We start from the raw sequence: 26,547 nt of genomic DNA, 5'->3' as shown, positions 1-26,547 counted from the left end.
TTTGAAAATGCACTTGCTGGATGTGAACCCTGAGTAACTGCATCCTGTCACTCCCTCAGTCATGTCTGACTCCTAAATATTTGTGGCTACAAAAGAACACAGGAAATATAGCAAGAACCAGAGGAGATTTCAATTGGTATTCACATAGCAGAGAAACTAAATGTGTGCCCTGTGCATTGCTATAGCTCTTACTTTGACAAAATCCATCATCTCATTGAATTGAATCTTCTTTCAGTCAGATCCCTTTCAGCCAGTTGGTTAAATGTAGGCTGTGTAGTCAAGTAGAATGAAAGTGACAGTATAATTTTCCACTTCTTTTCAGAGCTATTTTTTAGGTGTTGCTGACCTGACCCTCCATATCTGTTGCAGTCCTATCACCCTGCACCTGCTCCTTGACCTGATGGATCAGTTGCTGCAAGGGCCCCAGGACAGATGAATTTACTTCTCTACTTCTTCAAAGTCCTCTTGTTTTCACCCATCTCTTACTTCCTATTTGAAAGTAATTTAACAGAAGAAGAGACTCTAATCTACAGCATGCAATTTTTGTTTCACTTTTTCTATAGACTGTGGATTTCCTCTTGTCAGCTTTGTTTTTTGGACTGTTGCAGGATGACTAAATAGAAAGTGTCAAAGAAAATTAAACCAATTCTGATGAGGAGGATCAAACCCCAAGCTACTCAAATAATATATACGATTTGCAGCATAAATATTGCACAAAGAACTGTTGCTTTTTCTCTTGCGATTTAATGAGATCATTACTAGCTGGCAATGTGGTCTCGTTAGCAACCTTCGTAAGCGTTCTTAAATGTTACATTTTCCCTCCATGTCACAATATTACGTTAACAGCATGGCATTCTGTCTGTGTGAGCTTATGCAAGGTGGTATACGTGCAAGTAATCCTCAGTCCTCACAGCAACCCAGCATGACGGAGCCTACTGTTGCCACCAGTTTTCCAGGCTTAGGGAAATAATTTGCAAAGGCGCACACAGTTAGCAAACAGCAGAACTGTGATTATTTACTGTATAGTTGTGCCATCAACAAGGAGGTTCTATGACCTCAGTTTGTCCTCTCAGGTCCCTTCTGGGTGTCAGCTGAAAACTTGCCTGGGGTGGCTTCAGCTGAGTCGTCTGATTCTGTTTTGTGTTGGCTGTCATCCTCTGATGTGTAGCTCATGGTGAAAGCAGAGTCCAGAGCAAAAGGGTAGGACAAGACCTGTTAACTAGCATAGAATTAGCCACCATGTCCTATTAGCCAAAAGAGGACATAAGAACAGCCTTGTTTGTACCTTCTGTGAAAAATGCTATCTTTTTTCCATTGTATGGTTTTGGCATCTTTGTGAGGTATCCCAGAAGCAGAAAGACGCACATGCTATATACTCATAAGTGGATATTAGACATATAATATAGGATAATCATATTAAAATCTGTACACCTAAGGAAGCTAAGCAAGAAGGAGGACCCTGGGTAAGATGCTGAATCCCCATTCAGAAAGGCAAATGGGATGGACATTGGAAGAAGAAAAAAACAGGGAACAGGACAGGAACCTACCACAGAGGGCCTCTGAAAGACTCTACCCAGAAGGGTATCAAAGCAGATACTGAGACTCATAGCCAAACTTTGGGCAGAGTGCAGGAAATCCTATAAAAGAAGGGGGAGAGAGAAAGACCTGGAAGGGACAGGAGCTCCACAAGAAGACCAACAGAACCAAAAATTCTGGGCCCAGGGGTCTTTTCTGAGATCAATACCCCAAACAAGGACCATTCATGGAGATTAGAACCCCTGCACAGATGTAGCCAATGGCAGCTCAGTGTCCAAGTGGGTTCCATAGTAAGGGGAACAGGAACTGTCTGTAACATGAACTCAGTGGCTGGCTCTTTGTGTGCAGCCTTACCAGGCCACAAAGGAAGCCAATGCAACCAGTCCTAATGAGACCTGATAGTCTAGGGTCAGATGGAAGGGAAGGAGGATTTCCTCTATCAGTGGACTGGGGGAGGGGCATGAGAGGAAATGAGGGAGGGAGGGCAGGATTGGGAGGGGACGAGGGAGGTGGCTACAGCTGGAATAAAAAGTGAATAAATTGTAATAAATAAATAATGAAAATTTAAAAATAGCAGCCTTGGCTTAATGAATGAGAAAACTGACCCCATCTCTTGATGAGAGCATGAGGGTGAACACTGGAGGACATTAGTGGACTTAGTCCACAAGGCGGTCAGTGCACGTCAGCTGTCATTGCCTCTATTCTGTAGATGCACAATTATGTTCAAAGAGAAACAGGAAAGATTCAGATCAAGCCCTAAAAAAATTTAAGGAGGAGAAGAAATTGCTTCTATAAATGAAAACTGAAATAAGATTATGGCATTGGGTGTTGTCGACTTTTCTCTTCGGTGATTTTACAACTTACCTAAGATACAAATATATGTGCTATAATATACAAGAAATATGTATATGCATATACACCAAAATATAATACCAAAATTTGCACCAGATGACCAGATGAGCCACCAAATTGTATAGAGGGCAAATGTGTAGCCAAGGGAACATAAGGCTGCTCTGGATTTATATAAGTTATCAAAAGAAACTTTTTAAATGTGCCCAGAGCTGTCTTTTACATATTCAGAAATTACCCTTCCTAAGGGTAAGCAGGAAAGAGATGCACAAAATCTTCAAGGCAAATGCAAGCTAAACTTATGATGATGAAGAATTATAAATGAATAGAAACACCTTGAGAAAAAACAAACTCTACCTATGGAAAAGGCCTCTGCCTTGTTCTCTGCCACTGGATCAAGAAGTGAAGGCCAGCATTTTGTAATTTCCTCCCATTTCCAACTGTGCTCTGAGAATCAGCAGCAACAGCATCACCTGAACTTGGTGAAAACTGTAGATCTCGAATGTGCATTTATCAGAGTTCCTGTATGTTACCTGGAGACACTAGAGTTTGAGAGGAACTTCTGGAACATACAATATAGGCTCTGGAAGAAGAACACCTCATCTTCCTCCATGGGGCATGCCAGCATTAAGCTTCAGCGTCTTTGTTTAGCCTGTAGTAATAATAAAGAGTGCCACAAGGTTGCCATTGAAAGAAAGTGGATAAAATCATTGCCACATTAGACAGGAGGCACTAGGCAGAGGCTCACATCTGCCACCCACTCAGAGCTGGAGTGATATCAAATATGGCAGTGTGCCTATGCCGCCACAATTGTGTCAGTTTACATAGAAAGGCAAAACACATCTCCCTTTACACTAGCCTTTCCTTTTGTATACAGCTCGACACTCCCTAACTGAGGAAGTCCTTGAAAGCCATCCATTTTAAGCTGCTCGACCAGACATTCAGATGGTGTGTGTATTCATATCCATGACAACCTTAGCAGGTGGGACAGGAAACCTTTGGCTCCAGGATCCCAATGATGGGTGCGCCTGAGCCACGCTTTCAGTCTGTCTTCTCTTTCTTCCTTCCTGCTGTAGTGCTCCACCACCTGCGGACTGGGAGCCTACTGGAGGAGTGTGGAGTGTAGCACCGGGATGGACGCTGACTGCTCAACCATGCAGAAGCCAGACCCTGCCAAGAAGTGCCACCTCCGCCCCTGTGCCGGCTGGCGAGTGGGAAACTGGAGCAAGGTAATCCCTGCAGCCATGTTTTCAGGGAAAGGAGTGGGTCCTGTGTAAACATTTGCCAAAGACGTCTACTCTCCTCCCTTCCTCTTTCCCTGACTCCCTATTGTCTCTTTAAAAAAAAAAAAGCAAGAACACTTTCATTGAGTTACTCTAAGTTATACAAGACCTAGAAGTCAGACTTGTTATTAACCTACAATTTTTTTATCTGTGTGTCCTTAACTCTTGTGAGATAAAATGGAACAGAAAGGTAAGTTTTCACAATGAGTTGCTTTGTCCATCATGCACTACAATACTTTTAAATTATTTCAGTTTTGCATCGTATGAAAATTATAATTGTATAATGAATAAACTATACATTGCCATATGTAAAATTAAGCCATGTCTCAATGGCTGTTCACAAAACAATTTTATTTGCCTAAAATGAAAAGTCAGCAGAAACACTAAGAATAAGCTGGGGCTAGAGGAATGGTCCAGCAGTTGAGTGCTTTTTATTCTTACAGAGAAACTGAGTCTAGCTCCCTGTATCCACATAGGGTGGTTCATAACTCCCTGAAGCTCCAGATTCATAACTCCCTGATGCTCTCTTCTAGCCTTTCCACATGCATACACACCCACAGAGGAAACAAAGATGATAGTGGTGGTGGTGGTGGTGGTGGTGGTGACAGTTACGTTGGTTTAAAGAATAATCTGGCCATTAAAAAGTATATTCCAAGGCTAGACATGATGGTACATACCTGTAATCCTAGCACTTGAGGAGCCATGGAAAGAGAATCATGAGTTAAGAGTCATCCTGGTCTATAGAATAAATTCTAGGTGAGCCTGGGATACATAAAACCTGCTCTAAAAAAAAACCACAGAGAAGTATATTTCCCATATTAGTATGTGGCTTAGAATACTTGCTAATCTGAAGTTACTCATTTCACTGTTTGTTCTGCAAGATCTCTTGTGAAAGGGTGGATCAAGTTTTCAGGTTAATCCAGATGTTTTGAAGGTACCTAGTCAGGCCATCTGCCCATCATCCTGGACTGAAATTGACTCAGACCTTGGGAGACATAGCAGTCAGTGGCAGAGTTTAGGGCCAGGCAGGTAGCAAGAGCAGGTGTGAGCTCTGGGTACCCATTCTGTATTCCTTAAATGCCCAACTTTAGGCTTTCCTAGATCTCTGTCACCTCTCCAAAGAACCAGATTCCCATGATAGCTTAGACTTTGGAAAAAAGAAAAATATCTAAAAAATCATCAAAGGCCCAAGACCCTCTAAAGTCTAGGTATTAGTTCTTTTGTCCGGTGGTGAGGTTGTGTCCCAGAAGCAGAACATGAAGTATCTCACTGGACAGACTTACCCTCTGGCAGGAACATAAAATGTCATCGGAGTACCTTATGACCCTTCCTCCAGAGAAAGATTCTGAATTTGGGAAAGAGAGTAGCTTTAGCTCCTTGAGAAAATCACTACACATTTTAGTGATTCCTCTCAACCTCCCTGTTTCTGTGTTCGTACTACAAGTATTTTAAGGATAAATTCACATTTCTTAGGGTTTTTTTTCTCCCAACTAATAACAAACCCAGGATACAACAAAGACAGACTACTTATCTGTGAATTATCTTGCATATCCAAAAATACCTTTTAAAAAATGTCTCATTTTTCAGTCTTCGCCAAGTGCCGCCCATGTCCCAAAATTCCCTTTACCTATCACTGAGAATAATCATTTCCATGGAAATTATATGACATGAAAAGAACAGATGAGTGACCCATCTTGTACCTCAAAAAGGTCGAATTGAGCCTGATTAATTCTAGCTAGTGGAAAGTCCCACATGAAAGATTCTGGAGATCATCTCTGGGATTTGGCTAGGATCCTGCCACCTCTATCCACCAAAGCGTTTAATTTTTTGTTGTTGTTGACAGTTTGCTTTTTCAGACTTTCTCAGAATTAAAATTCCAACTTTACCTCAACCCTTCTGCATTCATTTACAACTCTCTACCAGAATACAGAGACTCTTCAATTCCTGAGAATCCAGCTGTATTGCAGTCTTCTCTCGGCCCCCAGCCATCATACCTGATTCATCCAGTTGCTCTCTGGGGATTTTCCCACCACCATGATCACTGTCTGGATTGACATGGCTTGGCTCACTCTGCCTCTAACTGTGTCCTTCCCATGACTAAGCCTGCTACAGCTCTTGGGTGCATCTGTCATATGTTTGACAGGAAACAAGGATGCACATTTAGATTTCTACCTTTACTGTGTCTAGAGACAGCTTACCAGAATGGCTTTTCTTCTCTGCATTAAATCTGGTTGAAACAAGGTCAAGGTAGTCTTAAGTTTGCCCTAGATGTGGGCTAGAGAAAGCATATTTCTATAGAATTGAATCTTAGAGGCAAGCTTTGTATCATGATGCATGGCTAGAATCTTCAGGCTGGAGCAGGGTTGTCATCAGTTTGAGTCCAGCCTGAACCTCAGTGAGTTCAGAAGCAGCAAGGACTATACAGCAAGGCTCTTTCTCAGAAAACGCAGCAACAAAACCATCACACAGGCAGTAGTATGCTGGGAATCAGGCACATCTGAATTGGGAGCCCTTCCCAGTCACTAATTAATGTGCATATTGGTCCATTCATCTAGCCACTTAAGAGAGTCAATATACTCACTTAAAAAATAAATTAATAGTATTGCTCCTACCTAACTTATGAGGTTGTGGAAGGAACAAAGGTCTATTTGTTAGCTTTTATCACCACACAAATACCTGAGATAATCAGCTTATAAGAAGAAAAGGCTAGCTGGGCATGGCAGTGCATGCCTGTAAATCCCAGCACTCCAAGAGGCAGAGGCAAGCAGATCTCTTGAGTTCGAGGCCAGCCTGGTCTACAAAGTGAGTCCAGGACAGCCAAGACTACACATAGAAACCCCTCAAAAAAAGAAAGAAAGAAAGGGAAAGGAAAGGAAAGGAAAGGAAAGGAAAGGAAAGGAAAGGAAAGGAAAAGAAAAAGGAAAGGCTTATTTTAACCCATAGTGCTAGAGGATTTGATCTGTGACCAGTTTGTCTCATTGCTTTGGGCTGTGGCATCCATGGTAGGAAGCACCTGGTGAAGCAATACTGCCACCTCATGATGGGGAGGCAAAATACATTAATTAAAAAAAAAATGTCAAGGGAGAATCCCTTTCAAGGGCCTGTGCCCAACACCCAGGCAATCCTTTACTCCACCCCACTCCTTAAAATCTCTGCCACCCCAATTAACACCATGCTGCGGAACAAGGCTGTCACATGTGGGCCTTTGGGAACATTCTACAGCCATGTAAAACAGCTATAAATGGCAAAAGCCTGTTGGGGGAATAAAAAAAAGCACTCTGGGCAAGATTTATGCTAAACAGTGAAGGTCAGAGTGCCTGTTAGGCATTTGCTACCTTCTGGCTTTCCTGGACTTGGAGCAAGAGGTTGATGGACAGACGAATCCTGTGAGAAGAGTAGAGAAGTTGTTTGTTGCCAGTGCTAAGCAAATTGCTCAGCTGTCCATGAACTTTAGGCCACGAAACTACCTGCAGAAGTGGGCAGTCACCAATTCCGTCAGGTGACAAAGCTTGAAAAAATATATATCATTATTAACATATAAAGGAATTTGTGCAGGGGTTCTAGCCCATGGCAGCTCAGTCTCCAAGTGGATTCCCTAGTAATGGGAATAGGGACTGTCTCTGACACAAACTCAGTGGCTGACTCTTTGATCACCTCCCCTTAAGGGGGGAGTAGCCTTGCCAAGCCACAGAGGAAGACAATGCAGCCAGTCCTGATGAAACCTGATAGGCTAGGATCAGATAGAAGGGAAGGAGGGCCTACCCTGTAAGTAGACTTGGGGAGGGGCATGGGAGGAGATGAGGGAGGGAAGGAGAGTGGGGTTGGGTGGGGATGAGGGAGGGGGTTATAGCTGGGATACAAAGTAAATAAACTGTAGTTAATAAAAAATAAATTAAAAGAGAAAATAGATTCTTTTTCATCCAATATTTTTTAAGAAAAGAATTTGTAATCTCTGTTGTGGAAAATGAGATTTAGAGTGGTTGTTTATAAAGCTGATTTTACAATCTCAGTTACAAGAAACTGTCAACTGATGGACAGCTCATCACTCCAATTATAGCATTTCGGGAGGAAGGAAACACTGCATAACAAATATGTACATCAATTGGGTAACACACACCAATTTCAGAAGGAATTCCCAGGGGAATGGAATGTTACGATGGGAGAGATGCAAGAAATGACAAAGACGCTCTCCAAAGCCCCTCCAGTAGGCCTGACACCTAAACTACCCATGATTTTCAGCCACACACACATCCTTATAAAAGCATTTTAGGTGTCACTTCACCTCTGAAAACTACTGATTTGACAGTCTCCTGGTTATGTTTCTTGGATTGAGCACTGTCCTTTCTGGAATTAAGTCAAACAAATCATATTTCTTCCTGATATGAATCAGAAATATGCTTCCCTCTGGGGGCAATCTATCTTCCCACTTATGCAACACTGCAATTTTCTTTTAGCCATAGTTGATCTTATGATCTGTAGCTTTGCTGAAAAGTAAGAGGAGACTACTGCCTGTCCTTAAACCGTCAGCTGTTATATATTTGTTAACTACACTGTCTTCCAGGTTTGTATGTCTTTTGTGTTTGCATATTTTCTATGACTTTGCTACATTTTATAAAGATGAAGTTTTACAATGAATAAAATGAAAAATAGCCTCAGTCTTCCTAAATATACATAGACTCCTACTCATATCCAAAGCACATCCCTAGAAACATATTAAAATTTAGTTCATAGAAGCCAGTACATAAGATTATATATTACAGAGGTGTTCTCATCCCCCAAGAAGCAAAACTGAGTGACAAGAAGGTATATGACAGACATGTTAGGAATCTCTGCATTTATTTGACCCTGGGTATATCAATATCATTCTGTTTTTAAACTATCACATTCTTTTTTCAACACTGAGCATCTTAAATTTAGAGATCCCTAAGGAAAGATAGTTAGAGAAATAAAAATTACATGGAAGCAACAAAATACAAATTTAGTCATCTCATACAGTTGGAGCCACAGAAAATTTGATCCCAAGACCATTGATGGACAGCCCACAAGGTGACCTCTGTCCATCTCTTTCTGCCCTCCCTTACCCTCCTCTTTCACTCTGACAAACTGTTCACAGACTAGCCATGTCTCTGTGCACCTCATTCTTTCTACTTCTGTGTCCTCCCCTCCCTCCCTTTTTTTGCCTTCAGCATTAACTTAGAAGATTTGGCCTAAACTCCCCTCCATTAGGAAAGCCTTTCTTTGGTTTATGAGGTGAAGCTAACCACCTCTTCTTTGTAACATCATGAAGTCTTCCAAATGACTTACGGAACACATCTATCATTTTTGTGTGTGTGAATCCCCTTGCATACCATTACAAAACACTTGCATTAGAGATGCAGAGCTTGGCGCATGGTAACTGTTCAATAGCTGGGAAGAAATAAAGTAGGGAGACAGAGGGACATTTAAAATTATGCAAATATTTCTGTTAGTTATTTGAGGAGCTCATCCAATCTATTTTGACCATATTCATCCCTGGACTCCTCCCAGATAAGTGTCCCCTTCTATATCAACCTAACATTGTATCCTCACGTTTTCTAACACAAACAAGTCCAATTTATACCACCCATATACTCTTGAGTCGTTATTTGACTTTAAAAGTCTTGTGAATATATTCATCATAAGGAAAAGTAAAACGGAAGGTTTTCCTTTAAATGCTATATCCTGGTTCAATCTTTGTCCTGAAAATTTGGACATTCTCAAATCTCAACACAATACAACTGCAGTGATCCATGCTTTTCTGACACTTGGAGATGTTGGGACCATTTCATCACCCAGCTTATCATTATTTTAACATCAGTGAAGAAGTGCAGCCTTAGAGAAGTAACTTATCCACACTCATGCAGACACTTGGTTTCAGTGTCATAACTAAATGCTCTGTGATGACCTCCTGACCCTGTGTTCCTTAACTTCTTTATTATGAATCCAATGTGAAAAAGATGACACAAAACAAAACTATCCCCCCCCAAAGAAAAGGTGGACCTTTCATCTTATTTCTATCAGTGAATCCAGTAATAAAGGCATTTTTACTTTTTTAATCTTATAAACTTAATGTAAAGACTTGAAAATAAATAAGAATATCACGCACTAAAATTAGCCAGACTCAGAGTCTATACAACTCAGCGAACTTCTTCTATACATAGAATAAGCATTTGGAACATAAGCCGTGGAAACTCAGATTAAAATTTACACTTTCAGTATCCAACATATTTTATGAACTTATCTACCACCACCACCAAAAAAAAAAAAAAAAAAAAAAAAAAAAAAAAAAAAAAAAAAAAAAGTTCTTGAGAGAATGGAATTTTTTTCATTATACCTTGATTTGGTTGTTAAAACAACTGACACTGGAACTGGAAAACTGGAAGACTTAGTTGATTTTGACAGAAGATTAGCCAGTTTTTCTATTCCCCTTAGCCATTCCCATCCTCAGCCTGGCCCACCAGCTCCGTATTATGAAAATAGACAAACAAGCAGAGCAATAAGAAGATGAGCACAGTAACTGGCATTCTCCACCCAAAAGCAAACCCCATTCAGAGTCATATGATTCCAATATGCTGCGACTTCCACCCTGCTAATGGAAAGTAAGGCCCCTTTGAAAGCAGAACAGAAGCACAAATGTAGTGAGTATCTTCCCTTGTGACTGCCTGCAGCATGATAGTAAATTTCATTTCCCATTGAATGTGAATATGCTTTCAACAATAGAAGAATGCTAATCAGAAAATTGTATTTGGGAATCGTGGCTTGTAGAAACAAATAGAACATGAGAAAATGAAATCCCATATTGCACTTATTTCTTGTGAACTGTCCTTTTCCTAGTAAAGCTAATTTTAAAGTGGCAGCTACTTTCACATTTCTAAAATGTGAAATTTTTAAATTTGTGCTTTGTTGGAGCTATCTAGCTAGTGTTGATCATATTTGATTTGTGAAAACATTAGAACATCCATCTACCCCTTTGTCAAATGGGTCTGTGTCTTCCCATGTTACAGAGTTGGTGTTTAGTGTTGACAACTTGATAGGTTCTAGAATCATCTGAGAGATAGCCAACTATGCATGCCTTTGGAGGTTATCTTAATTCCTTAATTGAGTTGCCATAGAGTATGCTTTTTCTTGTCAAGACTGCCAATGAAATCATTGTAAAGAACTGAGAACATAAAGATGCTGTTGCTAGGCATAGAGACACACATCTGTAATCCTAGCCCTCAGAAGGCTGAGGCTGGAGGTTCATAATGTCACACTAGTCTGGGCCACATGACAAGACACTCAAAAAAAAAAAAACAAACTAAAAAAGGAAAGTAGAAAGAGAGAGGCAGGAAAGAAGAAAGGGGAGGGAGGGAGGGAGGCAGGCAATGCTGCTTACAGAAATTGATGTACCCTTTGTGGGTCTAACTAGCAGTTTCTCTTAAGTCATTATCTTGATTCAACAAATCCACTCTGACCATGCATGCTCCCCTGGCACCATTCTCAGGGCCTCTGATACAGTGCTGAATGGGGCACTGAGGTTTCTTCCTCCGTGTCAGTAACAGTCTGATAGAAACCATGGGCAAAATAAATGAGAGCTTTTGCATTTCAAGTACTGTGCCATTGAAAGGTGAGGAATGGAAATGAGTAACAGGAGCAGGTTTTATTTAAGGAAGACCTCTATTTTTAAAAAAGTAGTGAGCTAGCTCAGTGCAAAGGGGTGATTGTCTCTCAAGCCTGAGGACCTGAGTTCTAGCCCCAGAACCCACTTAAGTTGGAAGGAGAGAATCAGCGCCTCAGAGTTGTCCTCTCATTTCCATAAGTGTGCCACAGTGGCAGACACATACTGATACATACAGATCTATATGCACACACTGTGGTGAGTAAAGTTTTTAAAGTCTTCACATTTAATTTGATGCTTAAAAAAAAAAGAATAGTAGCATGTGATTCAGAAATCAGAGGAAAGGACATTTAGGATGTAAGGACCACAGGGGCACACTGTTAACCTGGGAGAGTCAGCTGATAAATGTAGGCACCTGCTTCTGGTCCTCCCATTTCAGGTCTAAACATGCAGCAAATGAAGACACTGAAGAGATCGGGAAAATCCTAGAATCAAGTGAGAAACTGATGATAGGTTAAGCCTTGGCCACGGGCACCTAAGCCACCAGTGCTGTCCTAGTACAAAAAGCATGGAAAGCCAACAGGTGAACCCTGAAATGTCCAGATACGGGGCAGGATGCAGGGACCATTTCACAGGGCTGGAGTTGGGAAAAGAGGGATACAACTGAAGCCATTTTGAAGGCCTTCTGTGGACATCTGCCTGTGGGCAAACATTCAGTGATCATGGCAGGTAATGACAGCTTGGCTACCCCCATGAGTCAAACCACTGAACAGATATTCAGCTTATTTCTCTAATACAATCCCTTCCTCGGAGGCGTGATAACCTATGGTGTGTTCTGAAGCATGGATAAACCGTTCTGTAGTGGAGCTCCTAGGGAGAAGTAAAGGTGGTTTGTCAGAGTCATCCTTCCATTGCAACTAAAATGCCCCGTCCCAAGAGGCACTGAGTGCTAGTCTGTTTGAAGTGAATAGATACTCAACGGGAGCGACCACCCTCTGTATCAGGCTGTGCCCTGTGCTTTACATCACTGTGGAAGAGTCATGCTTCTAGCATGGGCAGTGGAGTGCTAATGCCAAGGATTCGGATATTAAATCTGCTTTTGTTCTCCATTCAGTGCTCCAGAAACTGCAGTGGAGGCTTCAAGATACGTGAGATACAGTGCATGGACAGCCAGGACCACCACCGGAGCCTGAGGCCATTTCACTGCCAGTTCCTGGCTGGCATTCCTCCTCCACTGAGTATGAGCTGTAACCTGGAGCCTTGTGAAGAATGGCAAGTGGAGCCCTGGAGCCAGGTATCGCACTCGGAAGAGACATACAGTCTCACAGAGAATGAATCTACTAGGCCATGTGTTGTTGTATTACCACTTTTGAGTGTAGAAGTTGCAGAAGACCACACTGGAATCATACCACAGATTCAGTTCCATTTAGTGACCCTCGCCCACACTGTATGAGAGAAACAGTAAGTCAAAACCTTGCAGTAGCTGAAAGGATTCTGCTGGGAAAATAATATGGCATGGTTTCAGCTATGACAATGGAGCATTTTATTAGAACTTAATCTCACAACGGATATATTGGGTAATTGGGAACCTGCTGGTGATATGAACACAATGAAGTGATTCAAACTAGACTACTTTGATGAGCTATTTATAATAGCCTTGCACACCTGACCAAGCCTTCTTCAGTCAGGCTGAGACTAACGGTCAGATCCTTCCCACACCATATAATTTTAGATTCATATCTCTACTGAATACCCAGATGATTGTTTGCACAAATAAAAGAGAGTGTGTGTGTCTCTTTTGTGAGAGGATGAGCTCTGCTGAATTTTTGTGTCTAGACCATGAAAGCAAGATTATTTTTCTCTGATAAAATATAGTCTCTTTTCCCAATAGATAAATACATCAATGCCTATAGGGATCCCCAAGTACACCCATGCAGCAAAGAAAGATAAGAAGCCAAAACTATAATGTACTGTAAGTGTGTACATGGTGTATTTTATCTATTGCCTCATTGAATTCTCACAATGGTATGGGCAGGATGCCTTATCCATTTCGTTTTACAGATAAAGTTTAACTCAAAGAGGTTAAGAAATACACTTGAGGTTGCACAACCAGAAAATAAATGATAGGCTTTTTTTTTCTTTCGAATGTCAAGCAGACTCAAATATTGGTGGCTACTCCTCTATAGAACTTGGCCCAGTGAGAGCTGAGCAGAGTGAACAAGAGAGACAGACTGAATCATTAACTCTTTTAGGGTACCTATACTGTGCACAAGGAGGGAACAGAGGAAGCCTGACAACACAGACTTGGCACAGAAAGTTGATTCCTTTCAGACTTCCTACTTCACTCTGGGCCACTAACTCATGCTGATTTCTAGGAATCAGAACCGCTATGTAGTGTTCCCTGGGGTAGAGCAGGACAGTGGGACACTGTCCTCTATTTTCCCTCATTCCCTTTCTTACTCAGCTGTGGAATGCATCGAGTACCCATTGCTCCCATGCATGGACCTAGGCCTCTGAGTTCCTCTCGTAAGCTAAACCTAGCCTGGACCTGTTCTGGTAAATTGTTTGAATCCTGGAAAATTTTACAGAGAAGTGGAGATTTCCAGGTCAGAGAAATATATTTTCAGGCTATCAAAGACAAGTCAAAGGCCAGGAGCAGAGGCACATGCCTTTAAGCCCAGCGCCCTGGAAACGCAGAGGAAGGTGAATAGTATCTGTGAGTTGGAGGCAACCTTGCCTACATGATACACCCCAGGCCTGCCATACTGTACAGTGAGACCGACTCAGCCTCCCACCATGATGATTTATCATCTAGGCCTTGTTTACTGTGGAAAAGATACTATCTTTGTTATTTCCTCAGTAGCTGGGGAGCCCCAATATCAACCTGTTCTCCAACAGCCTCCGACCACCAACGTTTCTAATGTTGCTCTGAGAAAAATTACAAAGTTGGAAGACATCTCTTTGAAGACACAGTGGAGATGGGAATGGAAACTCCTGGAAATGTTCAGAGATTGGATACCTTTAGATGTTTTCATTGACTTGTCATAATGCTGCTCTACCTACTGGCTTGCCATCCTGAGACTGCTGTGGGCTCATTTTAGAAATGTCAGCCATCTCAGACTAATTAAAGAATTTATGCATTTTAGCTACGGCAACATCTCTACATCAGCTTCAAAATCATTTGGCAGGTTTGTTAACATACAGAAGGATGGGATGATCCCCAGAGGGTTCAATTAGGAGATTTCAGATGGGAAACTGAGTTTATAGTATATGTTCTCTGGGAAAGGATACCGATGCTGCTGGTCTGAGAAGCACCAATAGTAATTTTTCATTTCTTTCTACTTGGTCAAGTGGCCCTGAATCCATCTGCACATATACAGAGCCTCAGGAACCCCCAAATAGAATTCTACTTTGTTCCTCACATAGGGTTACAAACAGATTGAATAAATGAAGGGGAAATCTAGGTTGGTTCTCAAAGCTGAAATCTTTTGAAGGCAACGTGTGAGCTCTTTTATTGCGCATATGTGGCTAATGATATATAATGTTCCTGTTTTCTGTGATACCGCCATACACATTGTGCCTACTGGGATAGCCTTGACACTGATAACACAACCTCAGTTTGTTATTGTTACAATCATGTTAAAGCGAGGCATTGTCAAGGTGTTCCCTCTGCTTTGGCATTACTTTTCAAAGATTATTACTGAATTGATTTCTTCTTGGACGCATCATGCAAATGAGACCATGCCTCATATAAAATCACTCTGATAAGCAACAACCTAAAATTTTAGAGGTGTATGCCTACAGAAATTCACCTTGCTATCTTGAGTTTTCTCTTATGAATATTACAATGCATGTATCACATTCCTCAGCAAACCCCTCACTTTTACTATCTAAAACAAAACAAAAATTTAAAAAAAAACCAACTTCTATTCTAAAACTACATAGCAAGAGAAGGAAGACTGTCATTTTTCAGTAGGAAGCAAACAATGTGCATTCTCCTTGAAGAGTGACATAGATAACTATATATTTTTAAATTTTTTTAATGTATTTATGCATGTGGGTGTTTTGTCTGCATGTATGTCTGTACACTGTGGGTGCTCCTGGGGCCTGCAGAGGCCAGAAGAGCGCATCAGATGCCCTGGAACTAGAGGGACAGACAGTTTGAGCCACTGTGCGGTTGCTGGGAACCGAACCTGAGGCCTCTGGAAGTATAGCCAATGCTCTTAACTTATGGTCTATAATCACAAACTTAAAAACCTACACTTCACATTTTTGTTATTGAAAACTTGTGCCAGAGAGGAAAACTGATAACATCATGTCTGTTCTTTTACATTTCATATACAGATAACCTAACCTGTATTCTGAACAAAACAAAACACAACAAAAAAACAGGGAAGAAGGCTCCAGGCTCTCCTATTGATGCTAAGTTCTCTAGTACACAGCCAAAATGATAGCAAAAAAGGTTGCTCATATCATTGAATGTGCTGGCACCTACTTTTTACTGACTGCGCATGCTGTGTGTCAGTGTTCCAGGTCCTGTGGAGGAGGTGTTCAGGAGAGAGAAGTCTCTTGCCCAGGAGGCCTCTGTGACTGGACAAAAAGACCTGCATCCTCTGTGCCCTGCAACAGACACCTTTGCTGTCATTGGGCCACTGGGAATTGGGACCTGGTAAGAGTTGGTTATAGGTGCTTTGTTCTACCTTGGCTTTATATTTAATATTTTATTTATGATTATTGTTATTATCACAAATAAATTTTATGGCGCATTTTTAAAATTTCCTAACTTATAGCCCTCTTTACATAAAAAATTATTGCTAAGATTGGAGATTATAGAAATTAATAAAAATGGTCACATTTGGCATTTTTAAGGAGACCATGAATGTTTGCTTATTTTATATTAGTTCTTTGAGATTTTCATACAATGTATCATGATTATCTTCACTCCCACCCAACACTTCCCTTGGACTCCTCCCAGATCCATCCGTCTTCCCCACCTCACCCCAACCCATACTTCATGTTCTCCTTTTACTTTTTTAGAAGAGGCTATCTCACAGCAGAATTCTTGGTCCTTTGGCTGCTACGATCTTACTGACTCCTCTTCTACAATGTCCCCTGAGCCTTAGGTGTACGGGTTATGTTGTAATTATATTAACTGGGGGCAGACACACTGCAGTCAGTTGAGCTCTGCATTTTGTTCTTTTTTTATTTATTTTTTATTTATTGTTTTAGTAATTGCAGTTTATTCACTTTTTATCCCAGCTGTAGCTCCCTCCCTCATTCCCTCCTAATCCCATCCTCCCTTCCTCATGTCCTCCCATATCCCTCCCCCGGTCCACTGATAGAGGAAGTCCTCCTCCCCTTCCATCTGATTCCAGTCTATCAGTTCTTATCAGGACTGGCTGCATTGTCCTCTTCTGTAAGCCTGGTAAGGCGGCACTCCCCTCAGGGGGAAGTAATCAAAGAGTAGGCCAGAGAGTTCATGTCAGAGACAGTCCCTATTTCCCATTACTAGGAAACCTACTTGGACAGTGAGCTGCCACGGGCTACATATGTGCAGGGGGTCTAAGTTATCTCCATGAATGGTCTTGGTTGGACTATCAGTCTCAGAAAAGACCCCTGGGGTGAGACTCTTTTTTTTTTCTCCCTTGTGGAGCTCTTGTCCCCTCCAGATCTTTCTATTTCTCCCTTCTTTCATAAGATTCCCTGCACTCTGCCCAAAGTTTGGCTATGAGTTTCAGCCTCTGCTTTGATACCCCGCAGGATAGAGTCTAAAGTACTAGAGAGATCAGAGATACAAGGCACTTACCTAAACATAGTAAAGGCAATATACTGCAAGCCTATAGCCAACATCAAACTAAACAGAGAGAAACTTAAAGCAATCCCACTGAAATCAGGGACAAGGCAAGTCTGCCCACTCTCTCCATATCTCTTCAGCATAGTTCTTTAAGTCCTTACTAGAGCAATAAGACAATTAAAGGAGATCAAGGGGATATAAATTGGAAAGGAAGAAGTCAAAGTATCACTATTTGCAGATGATATGATAGTATACATGAGCTACCCCAAAAATTCTATCAGGGAACTCCTACAGCTGATAAACACCTTCAGCAAAGTACCTGGATACAAAACTAACTCAAAAAAAAAATCAGTAGCCCTACTGTATATAAAAGACAAATGTGCTGAGAAAGAAATTAGGGAAACAACACTCTTCACAATAGCCAAAAGGACATAAAGTACCTTACTGTGACTCTAACCAAGCAATCAAAGATTTGTATGAAACAAACTTCAAGTGTCTGAAGAAAGAAATAGAAGAAGATACCAGAAGATGGAAAGACCTCCCATTCTCATGGCTTGGGAGAATTAACATAGTAAAAATGGGCATCTTACCAAAAGCAATCTACAGATTCAATGAAATTCCCACCAAATTGCCAGCACAATTATTTGTTTTTAATTTTTTTAATATTAGTTACAGTTTATTAACTTTGTATCCCAGCTATATCCTGCTCTCTCATTCCCTCCCAATCCCACCCTCCATCCCTCATCTCCTCCCTGCCCCTTTCCAAGTCCACTGATAGGAGAAGACCTCCTCTCCTTTCATCTGACTCTGGTTTATCAGGTATTTTCAGGACTGGCTGTAAAGTCCTCCTCTATGGCTTAACAGGGCTGCTCCTCCCTCGGGGTCGGGGGAAGGAGAGAAGGTCAAAGAGCCTGCCATTGAGTTCATGTCAGAAATAGTCCCTGTTCCCCTTACTAGGGTACCCACTTGGATACTGAGCTACCATGTGCTACATCTGAGCAGAGGTTCTAGGTTATATCCATACATGGTCCTTGGTTGAATGTCAGTCTCAGAAAAGACCCTGTGCCCAGATATATTTGGTCCTTGTGGAGCTCCTATACTTTCCCCATCATACTAACTCCCCTTCTTTCTTATGATTCCCTGTACTCTGCCGAAGGTTTGGTCATGAGTCTTTGTATCTGCTTTGATACACTGCTAGGTAGAATCTTTCAGAGGCCCTCTGCAGTAGGCTCCTGTCCTGTTGCTTGTTTTCTCCTACATTCAATGTCCATGCCATTTGTCTTTCTAAGTGAGGATTGATCATCTTACCCTGGGTCCTCTTTCTTGTTTATCTTCTTTAGGTGTACAGATTTCAGTATGTTTATCCTTTCTTATAGATCTATATAAGTGAGTATATACCATGTGTATCTTTCTGCTTTTGGGATACCTCACTCAGGATGATCCCAACACAATTCTTTACAGACCTTGAAAGAATAATTCTCATTAATTCATATGGAATAACAAGAAACCCATTATTGCTAAAACAATCCTCTATAATAAAATATGTTCTGGAGGTATCTCCATCTCTGATCTCAAGCTGTACTATAGAGCAACAGTAATAAAAACCCCATGGTACTAGCATAGAAACCAACTGGTGGATCAATGAAATCAAATAGAAGACTCTGAAATAAACCCACACAGTTATGGACACCTGATCTTTGACAAAGATGCCAAAGCCATACAATGGAAAAAAGATAGCATTTTCAATAAATAAATGGTGCTGGTCTAATTGGATACCTACATGTAAAAAATGTAAATAGATCCATACTCATCACCCTGCACAAAGCTAAAGTCCAAGTGTATCAAAGACCTCAATATAAAACCAGACACACTAAACCAGTTCGAAGAAAAAGTGGGGAAGAGACTAGAATTCATTGACACAGGAGACAACTTCCTAAACAGAACACCAACAGCACAGGCTCTAAGATCAACAAACAATAAATGGGACCTCATAAAACTGAAAAGTTTTTGTAAAGCAAAGGACACTGTCATCAGAACAAAACAACAGCGTTCAGACTGGGAAAGGATCTTCACCAACCCTAGATACACACACACACACACACACACACACACATACACATTGAGAATTCTCTGTTTAGCTCTGTGCCTGACTTTTTAATTGGATTACTTGATTTTTTTTGCTGTTTAACTTCTTGAGTGCATATATATTTATATTATTATTATATAATAATATATTATTTATATATATATATATATATAAATCAGGTACAGAGCCAAACAGAGAATTCTCAATAGAGGAATTTAGAATGGCAGAGAAACACTTACAGAAATGCTCAATGTCCTTAGTCATCAGGGAAATGCAAATCAAAATGACCCTAAGATTTCACCTTACACCCATCAGGAAGGCTAAGATCAAAAACTCAAGTGACAACACATGCTGGAGAGGGTGTGGAGAAAGGGGAACCCTCCTCCACTGCTGGTGGGAATATATACTTGTACAACCACTTTGAAAATCAATCTGGAGCTTTCTCAGACAATTAGGAATAGTGCTTCCTCAAGATCCAGCTATACTACTCCTAGGCATATATCCAAAAGATGCTCAACTACACAAGGACATTTGCCCAACCATGTTCCTAGCAGCTTTATTCGTAATAACCAGAACCTGGAAACTACCCAGATTTCCCTCAATTGAGGAATGGATGCAGAAATTGTGGTACATTTACACAATGAAATACTACTCAACAATTAAAAACAAGGAAATCATGAAATTTTCAGGCAAATTGCAGGAACTAGAAAAGATCATAATGAGTGAGGTATCCCAGAAGCAGAAAGACACACAGAGTATATACTCACTCATTATCTAGGCTTTAGAAGAGAGAAAAATTTATAAATACTTTCAAAAGAGAAAAGATCAAATATCAAAACTGTTCCAGAAGTACACAGTGTATAGAATGCTTATTTGGGGCCCTAAGTCTTTGGGGTCATTATCTGTTCTTAGACCCAAATATAGTCACATACACGTTGTAGCTTTAGGCTTACACTGGCTTTGTGAATTTAGACCTTTCTTTTGCCTGCAAAGCAGTCTGCCAGATGGCCAGCCCTTTTGATGGAGAAGTAAACAAAATAATTAAACTGTAACTGAGAGAAAGATTGATTATACTCCCAGTGTTTATTTGTTGCATAAATAATAATGTCTTATTAGTAATTGGGGGAGGGGATAAAAGTTAGACAAGTTCTGCCTTTGTTCTGCTTGTCCTGCCTGAGTTCGAAAGAAAATATAATAATGATTAATGTGAAAGGGCTCAGCCCACTGTGGACAGAGCCACCTCTGGGCAGGTGGATCTCAGTTACATAACTGAGTGAGCTGAAGAGAAATTCTGTAAGCATCATTCTTCCGTGGACTCTGCTTCAATACCTGCCTCCAGTTTCCTGGGTCTACTTCCCTAGAAGATGGACTGTAAACTGTAAGCCAAACAAAGCCTTCCCTTCTCCAAGATCATTTTGGTCAATGTTTATTATGGCAACAGGAAACCAAACTAATACACTTAGTCTTCATGCAACAATCTTATTTTACAGATACAGAAAAAGAAAGAGGGATTAAAATATCTAGGATGATAAACAGTAAACCAGAAATCCCAAATTCCCTAGTCCAGGATTCTTTCAGAGTGTTGTTCGATTATTCTCTATCTTTCTTCTTTCTGGCCTTTGTTACAGACATTTTTTGATACTGACTATTTCACCTGAGTAATTATTTCACTGTTTCTTGCCAATACTTGTGGAGGATTTGATTAAAATTTTCATCAGATTTAGTCACAGAAAACTTTGACATTCCAGTTCAATCATGAGACCTCTTGCTGCACACTCTTATGGCTCGTGCTTTGTATACAGTAAAATAAAACAGATGAGGAGACATTGAGACAAAGTCTCATTTGCCATCCTGTCTCATCTGTCTTGGAGGTCTCTGTGAGAAATGAGATGTGGGGGCTCAGTGCAGATTGGTAGTGTCCACATCTGGAAATTCTCTTATCTAGTGTTCTGAGCCTCTAATCACATTTCAAATGGCAAATGGGTTCTTTTAAGCTTAGTGACTCTTTTCTTCAGCAACCTTTTGAGCCAGCCAGTCAGTGGGTCTTTGTTGAAGATCCTGCTGGTTGCTTTGAAGCATGAAGAATAGGAAACTTGATTCTTCTCTGGGAAGTTTTGCTCATATAACAAAGATAAGTCTCAGAAATAACAAAACACATGTTTACCAAAATGGTTCCAAAAGCAAAGAAGGAAGCTCCTGCCCCTCCCAAAGCCAAAGTGAAGGCCTTGAAAGCTAAGAAGGCAGTGTTGAAAGGGGTCCAGGGCCCGAAAAAGAAGACCCATGTGTCACCCACCTCCCAGTATCCCAAGACCCTGTTTGACCACTATGCCATCATCAAATTTCCCCTGACTACTGAGTCAGCCATAAAGAAAGCAGAAAATAACACATTTATGTTCCTTGTGGATATCAAGGCCAGCAAGCACCTGTTAAAACAGAATAGTGATGTAGCCAAAGTCAATGCCCTGATAAGGCCTGATGGAGAGCAGAAGGCATATGTTCAGCTGGCTCCTGATTATGATGCTTTGGATATTGAAAAAAAATTAGGACCATCTAAACTGAGTTCAGCTGGCTCAATCTAAAGATACACTTTTTTTTTCATCTTAAGAAACAAAAAAAGATACAACAAAATGTGCTATAAAGTAAAAACCATAAGTATGTGTGTGTGTCACAGTAGCCAAAACATGGAGCCAACATAAATGTCCCTCAACGGATGAGTGTAAAAACAATGTGGGGCAGCGCCAAGATGACTCTCATTCTGACCAGCAGCATAGCAGGATCGGCAGATATAAACGAAACATTATTCCACCTGAGAAAGGAAATCTACACACTGCAACACAGATGAACTAGAAGTAATTATGCTAACTGAAACAAGTTGGTCACAAATGGGCAAATGTCTGATTCTACTTAGTGAGATTCCTACAGTGATCAATGGATTTTAAAAAGATATAATGGTGTTTGCCAGGAGCTGGAGTAGGGAAGGAAGATGGTGATAAGTTGTTTGAAAATACAGTTTTGGTTTGCTAAGATGAAAAAATTCAATAGAAGGTTGGTAGACACTGAGAATGTTCTTAAGGCTGCTGCACTGTGTACTTAACAAAGTTTAAAATAAAGCGTGGTGTGGTTACACGCACCTGCAACCCCAGCACTTGGGAAATGAAAGCAGGATGATTGTGAATTCAAGGCCAAAAGAGCTACAAGACCTTATCTCAAAAAGAAAACCTTCTGATCTTAGTCTATCAGATCACATCAGAAGTGGCTGCATTGTCATCCTCTGTGGCCTGGCAAGGCTGCTCCCCCCTCAGGGGGAGGTGATCAAAGAGCAGGCCAATCAGATTATGTCAGAGACAGTCCCTCTTCCCATTACTATGGAACCCACTTGGACACTGAACTGCCATGGGCTACATCTGTGCAGGCATTCTAGGTTATCTCCATGCATAGTCCTTGGTTGGAGTATGAGTCTCTGGGAAGTTCCCTGTGTTCAAATTTTCTGGTTCTGTTGCTCTCCTTGTGTGGTTGAGGAGGGAGATTGGGATCGGGAGGGGAGGAGGGAGGGACTTATGGGGGGATACAAAATGAATAAAGTGTAATTAATAGTAAAAAAATATAAAAATAAAAAAAATTATCAAAAAAAGGCTACCTTAAAAAAGAAAACCTTATCTCCAAAATAAGACTTTATCTCAAAAATAAAACAAAACAAAAAAGGGAGTGAGGAAGAGAGATTACACAGGATTACAATAGTAAATTTTATGAGTTTTCTTTGTATTTTACCTCAAGTAAAATAATTTTAGAAAATAAACACAGCGATGGAGAGATGGCTCAGCAGTTAAGAGCTCTTGGAGTTCTTGAAGAGAACTGGGGTTCAGTTCCAAGCACCCACATGGTGGCTCACAACCATATGTGACTCCAGTTCTAGGAAACACCCAGCAGGCAAAATACTCATGTACACAAAAAATAATAAAGCTTTAAAAAAAATGAAAAGACATTCTTAGGAATTGCCACAAGAAAGTTGCTTCCAAGCTGGGCACTGTGGTACATGCCTGTGATCCCAGCATTTGATGAGGCAGAGACAGGCTGATCTCTGTGAGTTTGAGGCCAGCCTGGTCTATTAAGCAAGTTCAGGACAGCCAAGGCTACACAGAGAAACCCTGTCTCAGGAAAAGAAGGAAGGAAGGAAGAAAGAAAGGAAGGAAGGAAGGAAGGAAGGAAGGAAGGAAGGAAGGAAGGAAGGAAGGAAGGAAGGAAAGAAAGAAAGAAAGAAAAAAAGCTGCTTACACAAAACAGAAACTTACCTTCCTGCTGGAGGTGTCTAATCCTGCTGTTACAAAGGTATCTTATGTGTCAGTACAGCTGGAGATCAATGGTCCAGCAAGATGGAAACTCAAAGACCTATAGGCCCATTTCTGCCCTATTTACACTATAGTCTTCATTCATACCTATGTCCACTTCCCATTGGTTTTTATCTTCCCTTTTCATGCCTTGCTCATCTTCTCTAATAGCAACTGCCTTTTAGCTATGCATGACCTCTAGCCCCCAAGCAGTACTAGACCAAAGAAACTGGAAAACACCGTGGCCTAAACAGTGAATTTTTCTTCTATTTTCCTTTCAGCTCAGTCTTCCTCCTCATGCTTCACACCATGTATTCATAATGTCAAGATGAATGTTTGTCATAGAGTCACAATGTCAAAATGAGTGTTTGGGTTGAGAGTTTTAGTTAGAATAAAGGCTGTATAGCCTACAAGCACCATTCTCATTCTTCCCTGAATGTATACTCCATCCCATTGCTATACAGAAAACTTGTTTTTTGTTTTGCTTTGTTTTGTTTACTCTCTTATGGCTTGGCAAGAAGTGTAGCCACCAACCACACTCACTTTCGCATCATTCACCCTAAAATAAAATCTCTTTCTGTGTCTCAGTTACGGTCTCCCAAGGAAGTGACTAGTTGGCCCTCCTTGATTCAAGTATCTTCTCCTGAATGAGTCAAGAATGTTAGTAGGCATGGGTCCATGGTATTAGTATAGGTAGCTAGTCTCCAATGTTGTAGCTGCATCATAGGAAGAGCAGATCATGCTCACAAGCTCACTAGCACAGTAAACTGAAGTCATTCCAATAGCATCTACCATGGGGCTCTTCCTAAACTCTCATTTTGGACTGATTTGGATTTCAGCCATGGCAGTGCAGTGTTTTGTTACACCTTGCTCTGACAGTGGGCCCAGCTCCAAAGGTCTCTTGGTTCTTTAGACTTCTAGTGGACTGTGGTGGGATTAGAGATGCTCCGTTGATAGTCTGAGGAGGAACTGTGACTCTTTCTGTGTCTCTCCTTCAGTGTACCACTTCCTGTGGCGGTGGCTCTCAGAAGAGGACCATTCGATGCATCCCCTCAGAAAACAGTACAACTGAGGATCGAGACCACTGCATCTGTGACCATGAAGTCAGACCCCCAGAATTCCGAAACTGCAACCAGCAAGCCTGCAGGAAGACTGCTGGTAGGCGACTGGGTTTCTCAGGTTGGGCCAGGCTGTGGTGGTGGAGACAGCTCTGTATGAGTAAGTTCTCCATCATGACTCAGCTTGTGGATAGTTTCTGGTCCCTCTTTGCTGAGCAGAAAACATGGATGCTGAAGAGGCTAGTCAGGAACTTTGAGAGCAAGTGATATGATGTAATAAATTTTGATTGATTCTTTGAGGAATTATCACAACTGATTTCTCAGAGCATATTTGTAATGATAACATGCCGCACAGATAAGAATTATTTTTTTCTTAATGAGAATTGAGCATCCTCCCTAGGGCCTTCCTTGTTATTTAAGCTTCTTTAGGAGTATAGATTTTAGTATGTTTATCCAAAATGATGTGGCTAATATCCACTTATGAGTGAGTATATACCATGTGTGTCTTTCTGCTTCTGGATTACCTCACTCAAGATGATCTTTTCTAGTTCCCATCATTTGTTTGCAAACTACATGATTTCTTTGCTTTTAATTGCTGAATATTATTCTATTGTGTAAATGTACCACAATTTCTGTATCCATTCTTCAACTGAGGGACATCTGGGTTGTTTCCAGATTCTGGCTATTATGAATAAAGCTGCTATGAATACAGTTGAGCAAATGTCCTTGTTGTATGGTTGAGCATCTTTCAGGTATATGCCCAGGAGTGGTATAGCTGATCTTGAGGTGGCATTATTCTTAATTTTCTGAGAAAGTGCCAGATTGATTTTGAAAGTGGATATACAAGTTTGCACTCCCACCAGAAGGACAAACGTGATAGACACTGGAACTAGGAGAAGACAGGGAACAAGAGAGGAGCCTACCACAGATGGCCTCTGAAAGACTCTACTGATCAAGATATTGACGCAGAGGCTGAGACTCATAGCCAAACTTGGGGAGAGTGCAGTGAATCTTATGAAAGAAGGGGGAGATAGAAAGACCTGGAGGAGACAGGAGCTCCAAAAAGAGACCAACTGAGCTGTAAAAACTGAGCCCTGTACTTATTACCTTGCATAAAACTAAAGTCCAAGTGGATCAAAGACCTCAATAAAAAAAACAGACACACTAAACCTGTTAGAAGAAAAAGTGGGGGAAAGCCTTGAACTCATTGGCACAGGAGACAATTTCCTGAACAGACCACCAATAGCACAGGCTCTAAGAGCAACAATCAATAAATGGGACCTCATGAAACTGAAAAGCAAAGGACACCATCGTCAGAACAAAATGACTGCCTATAGATTGGGAAAGGATCTTCACCAACCCTATATCTGACAGAAGGCTGAGATCCAGTACATATAAAGAACTAAAGAAGTTAAAAGGCAATAAATCAAGCAATCCAATTAAAAAATGGAGTACAGAGCTAAACAGAGAATTCTCAACAGAGGAATATTGAATGGCAGAGAAACACTTAAAGAAATGCTCAACATCCTTAGTCATCAGGGAAATGCAAATCAAAACAACCCTGAGAATTCACCTTACACCCAACAGAATGGCTAAGATCAAAAACTCAAGTGACACATTCTGGAGAGGTTGTAGAGAAAGGGGAACCCTCCTCCATTGCTGGTGGGAATATAAACTTGTAAAACTACTTTGGAAATCAATCTGGTGCTTTCTCAGAAAATTAGGAATAGTGCTCCCTCAAGATCCAGAAGACGACAATGCAGCCACTCCTGATGAGATCTGATAGACTAAGATCAGAAGGAAGGAGAGGGGGACCTCCCCTATCCGTAGGCTTGGGGAAGGGCATGCGTGAAGAAGGGGGAGGGAAGGTGGGATTGGGAAGGGAGGAGGGAGGCATTTATGGGGAAATACAAAGTGAATAAAGTGTAATTAATAAAAAAATAATGAAAAAAGAAATAAAAGCATAAACAAGTTAAATAAAATCAAAAATGGAATTGGTAA

At 41.0% G+C, this 26,547-nt stretch overlaps 1 protein-coding gene across 2 annotated transcripts in view; it reads left to right on the top strand.

Moving 5' to 3' along the window:
- Window positions 1-26,547, top strand: part of Adamts12 (ADAM metallopeptidase with thrombospondin type 1 motif 12) — a 290,333-nt gene that overhangs the window by 245,156 nt on the left and 18,630 nt on the right. For both annotated transcript variants that reach the window (XM_055601146.1, XM_055601145.1), the window contains 4 exons: window positions 3,462-3,614; window positions 12,398-12,577; window positions 15,809-15,952; window positions 24,487-24,646. In XM_055601146.1, the coding sequence (XP_055457121.1) occupies window positions 3,462-3,614; window positions 12,398-12,577; window positions 15,809-15,952; window positions 24,487-24,646 (637 nt within the window). The remainder of the gene's footprint in view (window positions 1-3,461; window positions 3,615-12,397; window positions 12,578-15,808; window positions 15,953-24,486; window positions 24,647-26,547) is intronic.

This window comes from Psammomys obesus, unplaced genomic scaffold, assembly GCF_907164565.1.
Source record: "Psammomys obesus unplaced genomic scaffold, mPsaObe1.curated_primary_1811, whole genome shotgun sequence".
NCBI classification, from domain to species: domain Eukaryota; kingdom Metazoa; phylum Chordata; class Mammalia; order Rodentia; family Muridae; genus Psammomys; species Psammomys obesus.
Note: the sequence above shows the minus strand (reverse complement) of the source record. Positions and strands in the feature narration are given on the sequence as shown.